At 34.9% G+C, this 5289-nt stretch overlaps 1 protein-coding gene across 1 annotated transcript in view; it reads left to right on the top strand.

Moving 5' to 3' along the window:
* Window positions 1–1225, top strand: part of LOC106472516 (transmembrane protein 47-like) — a gene marked incomplete at its 5' end in the record, with an annotated part of 7520 nt that extends 6295 nt beyond the window's left edge. The window contains 2 exons of the mRNA XM_013933171.1: window positions 489–638; window positions 1008–1225. Of these exons, the coding sequence (XP_013788625.1) occupies window positions 489–638; window positions 1008–1225 (368 nt within the window). The remainder of the gene's footprint in view (window positions 1–488; window positions 639–1007) is intronic.
* Window positions 1226–5289: the final 4064 nt, after the last annotated feature.

Below are 5289 nucleotides of genomic sequence, written 5' to 3'. Positions count from 1 at the left end.
GTCTCTCTCTCTGACTGCAGTTCAATTACTCATTACCTATACACACACTCTTGTCCCGTCACATTGTCGCCCTCTTTTATATACCAGACTACCCTATATCTAGTAAATGCTAGAGCATTCGCCAAGGTACAGGATAGTTCTAGAAAATAGGTGGCGCCACACCAGTCATGTGACTCGCTGACGCAACAATATTATATACTGATTCTGTTAGTGTTTATAAATGAGAAACCTTTTCAATCACTGAAATGAGAAATATAAAATAAACTAATACTCACACAGAAAGTCACACAAAGTAACCTATCTATACTCACATACATAGTTGAAATAATGCACAACAATAACAGATTAAATATACATTTCAGGATAAATGTATGAATTGATGGTCTGATAGTCATAAAAACCATAAGAATAGCTTACATTACAAGTATTATAGTTAAAGCAACTGATAATTAATTTGCTCGCAACTAATGCCCTCTCTCCATTATCAGTGTACATCCAAGGATCTGCTGCCTTGTGTGTGGTCACCCTTCTGTGTGACATTGGTGCCACTGTGCTAACGGGAATTGGACTTTGTATCAAAGAACCTACTCGCAAGTACAAGTTGTATCGTGTGGCACTGTATGTTATGATTTGTGCATGTAAGTTAGTAATACAGCATGGTTCAACAGATGTTTCTTTTTAAATTGTATTTTAAGTATTAATGCGAGTTGTATTTCTATGTGTGACACAAATTTTGTATTTAATGTCATTTCTTTATCACACATTTTTTTGCTGTTGCTTAGTTCCTTAGCTATATGTATTAAGCAGTTTATTTTATATTAATATCCAACAATCATTAATATTAACATCTAACAATCATTAATATTAATATTAACATCTAATAATCATTAATTTTAATATCTAACAATCACTGTGTCACGTCAAACGTTAAGATTTTGCTTTTTGTTTTAACACTACACCTTATCTAGAATTATTAGCTGTTGTTTTTGTTTGTTTTGCATTTCCAGTGTCTTGCATTCTTATTGCCTTGGTAGTCTATCCAGCATCTTTTGCAGCAGAAATTGAAGAAAGTAATCGCCAGGTGTGGGAGTTTGGATGGGCATACGGTGTCGGATGGGGAGCAGCTATATTCCTTTTTGGTACCATCATCTTGTTATTATGTGACAAGGAAGCCGGAAATATGTTTTATATGCAGAAAACCATCCACAATGAATCCAGGGCCTAGAAAGATTAAACATTGTATGTAGCATTCATAATCATTGCTTCTTCATCAAGTTTATAATGATATGTTTGGTGCATCCTAAAGACCACTCAGAAAACAGCTTTATCTTCACATTTAGTTATATATTGAAGATGATGAGGCCTGTTTATGATTAATACTAATATAAGGATCAGATGTTTTTTGTAAATACTCGACTGAATATCTTTGTTCAGGTTTCTCCTAGTTGTTGCCAACATAAGTGAGATTTGTTCATTCAGGTTACACTTTAATAAATATCTGAGTGACCATTTTTGTTCTTTAAGGATATCATCCCCCACTATACAGACTACCTGGAACGATACACAGTCAGGATTTACCACAAGAATCTTTTTTGATTCAGCTAATGTTGCACTACTCTTAAGACAATAGTTAATCGTTTTTAAGGAGAGAATGATAATTATAGTGTGATCAATTTTAAAGAACTATTGGATCAAGTGCTCTGTAACACTAGACATTATATCAGAACAAACATCCTAAATGTAGTCATACATTTTCTGGCAATGCAAGATAGTTCTACTCCAAAATTACACATTTAAAAATACAGTCACTATTATATTGCCTCCAGAAATTCTTGTTTACGTACTGGACCATGTTTGTAAAACATGCTAACAACAATTCTATATTAAGTTAGTTTTGGTTCTTTTGTGCTTTATGTACATAGACGATTCCTATATTGCTAATGTACAGAGAAAATGTAGAGACTATGAAAATGTGGTGTCTTTTTGATATAGTACCATTTCTAAAAGAAATTGCACAAGAATAATACTAAGTGTTTTTTTTATATTTCATTCAATGTTGTTGTTTTAATCAAATATAGCATGCTGAAATTCGAGTGGACCAAATTTCAAAAGTTTATCAGTCTTCTAATTTGTATATTTTCATCTATATACTATCATTTAACTAAAGTTTCACTAAAGAAATGTGAATATTTAAGAAAGTACCTCAAGAATGTCACAAGAATGTCAGCTTATGATATTCCACATTTTTAAAAATCATTATTGTTAAAATAATATTCTTATTTCTCTGTCCAGTTATAAGTATATCGCTCCTGAGATAGTGTGATACCTTCTTATAGTTTCTAAAGATGATTATCACCAATACTGTTTTTTACAGGTTATATCTTAAGCATTACTATCCAGATTTCTCAGCCTTACATTTGTGTGAAAGTCATGGACTTAATTAGTAATTTGTGGAATGAGCTAGAACAATGTGTGGTCATTTCAAATATATTTTTGTTTTTAATGTTGATAATTTTTTCTGTTGTTGTTTTGTGGGTACTGAGTAGGATTTAACACAGTGCTTAGAAATATTAATAACAGTCTGTCAGCCCAATACGAGTAACCACAACATGCAATTAATTGTATCTATTTATTTTATTATAAATTGTACTTAAATTCAATTCTTTATTCACCTTACGACACATTCCATTTATCTGAAAATTGAAGAAATTAAAAATTGCAAACAAATACATTTTCAGGTTTAATTTTTTTTTACGTGTTTGATTTTATCTATCTGTACTGACTTGTTTAGGCCCGGCATGGTCTGGTGGTTAGGGTGCTTCACTCGCAATCTGAGTGTTGGGGGTTCGAATCCTCGTCCCACCAAATTTGCTCGCCCTTTCATTTATGGGAGCATTATAATGTGATGGTCAATCCTACTATTCATTGGTAAAAGAGTAGCCCAAGAGTTGGCGGTGGGTGGTGATGACTAGCTGTCTTCCCTCTAGACTTTCACTGCTAAATTAGGGATATCTAGTGCAGGTAGCCCTCGTGTAACTTTGCACAAAGTTCATAACAAAAGAATATGGCTTACACTTTCATCTTTGGATGTGAGGAAATTAAAATTTTCCTAAAAAAAACATTTTAATGAGGTAAAGTGATAAATACATAAAATGTGTTAATTTTCAAGTAGATAATAATTTCAAAACATATGTTTGTGTATCATTAGAACAAGCTTTGATTAAAATTAGAAATGTGTCACCATTTAATGATTTAGCTTAACAGTATGAGATATATGTGAATATCATTATATCGAGCTTTGAACAGAATCAGAATGTGTCATCACTTAATGACTCAGTTTAGCAACATGAGATATATCTGTGTATCATTAGTTTAAGCTCTGAGTAGAACCAGAAATGTGATACTGTAAGGCAACTTAAAGTAAAATGGCAAACTCCTTAAGAGGTTTAGTCACAAGAGGTCTATATTTTTATTTCTAGACATTTATGTAATCAACATAGGTAAACACAGTATAACAACAAAGCAAATATCTTTCTTATGAATTTCTGTTGTTGTGATTAGTGCAAATATAATAATGAGAATAAATTATATTCAGTTTACAAAGAATGTTGTTTCAATATCAAAACACACTGACGTGTATAACTAAATGTACACTGCATACTGTTTTACTTAAATGTTTAAAAATGCAGAGCATATTGTTACGTCTCTGGTCGTTTGTTAATTTCCCGTAAAAATTCTTTCCGAAGAACTTCAGCGATACAAGTCATTTCTTAAATAAAACTAGTTTATTCTTTCTCAATACAACATTGAAATACACTTAACTTCCACAGACACTTTAACTTAAACACACACTGCAATTCACAGCGATTCACGCACTTTACTTCTGATCATTATCGCGCTTGACTCAATTGTCCGTCTCATTCTCTGCCTGTCTGCAATTATCTATGCCGTCACTTCATTTGCCGGCTAATATATACAAAAAATAGAAGGCGCGTAGAGAAGACAAGAGTTGCCAGGAACAGACATGATCCTTCTAGAATCTCATGACGTGTTACTAGCGTCACGTGACTTCTGCTGTCGTAACATTCCCCTTCCATAGTATTGTTCGTCCCGAACAATAGCCACTTAAATTAAACCAATATATAATTAACAATAACTTAATTAAATGTACAGAATTTACAAACACAAAATTAAAATTCAACAAAGTCTCTTAATTTTACGGGACGTATCTTCTTCTGTACTGGTCTCTGTCTCGTTGGCTTCTGCTTCATGTGGGGTTCATCTGCTCCATCAGGAAGTGTCCTATTATCGGTAACAGTTGTAGTAACTTCATCAAGGGCTTCACCGTTTCCCTTCTCAAAACCGAGTAGAGTTTCTTCTTTGACAGTGGCTTTTTCAGGTGACACGTCTTCAGCAGCGTCATTTGTTCCATTGTTAACTTCGTTCCAACTGAAATGTCCTGGACTGTGATAACGCCAAAGCCTGTTGGCATGCAAAACCTTCGGCTTACTTCGCCGACCACATTTTATTCGGAAAGTCACATCTGAGAGACGATCCCCTATGTTATATGGGCCTTCCCATGGAGAAGACAACTTAGAAGACTTCCCTTTGGTCTTCCTGGGATTATACAATCACACCTTGTCTCCTGGTACAAAGCTGACTTCAGTAGATCTCTTATCATAACATAGCTACATGAAATCAGCAGACATTTTCAAGTTTGAACGCACCTGATGATGAATATCACCCATCCTTTCAGATAACACTTTCACGAACTCTGACACATTTTCAGGCAACTCTTCGTAAGGTGGGCACCCTGTTATCAGGTCCACTGGCAACCGCAGTTCCCGACCAAACATCAACTTTGCTGGAGTGTATCCAGTGGCTTCATGCTCTGCTGTTCTATACACCATCAACAGTGGAGGGAGAAAGACATCCCAGCCATCTTGGCAGCTATTACAAAACTTTGCCAACTCTTGTCCCAGTGTCCAGATGTACTTTTCTACCATCCCATAAGACTGTGGGTGCAGTGGTGGTGTTCTGGTATTTCGTATGCCAAACAACTTGCAGCATTCATGGAACACAGCTGATTCGAAGTTACGGCCTTGATCTGAATGCAGTTCGTATAGCATACCAAACCTGAAGAAATCACTAATAGCCGAAGCTACAGTTGTAGCTTCCTGATTTGGTATTGCATACGCCTCAGGCCACTTGGTGAAATATCAAGAGTATCATCAATTCTGGGCAGTGGGTATGAGTCTTTTTCGGTTATGCTGTTAAGAGCCCTGTAGT

This window comes from Limulus polyphemus, unplaced genomic scaffold, assembly GCF_000517525.1.
Source record: "Limulus polyphemus unplaced genomic scaffold, Limulus_polyphemus-2.1.2 Scaffold5396, whole genome shotgun sequence".
In the NCBI taxonomy this organism is placed as follows: Eukaryota; Metazoa; Arthropoda; class Merostomata; order Xiphosura; family Limulidae; genus Limulus; species Limulus polyphemus.
This window is presented reverse-complemented; position numbering and strand designations above follow the sequence as displayed.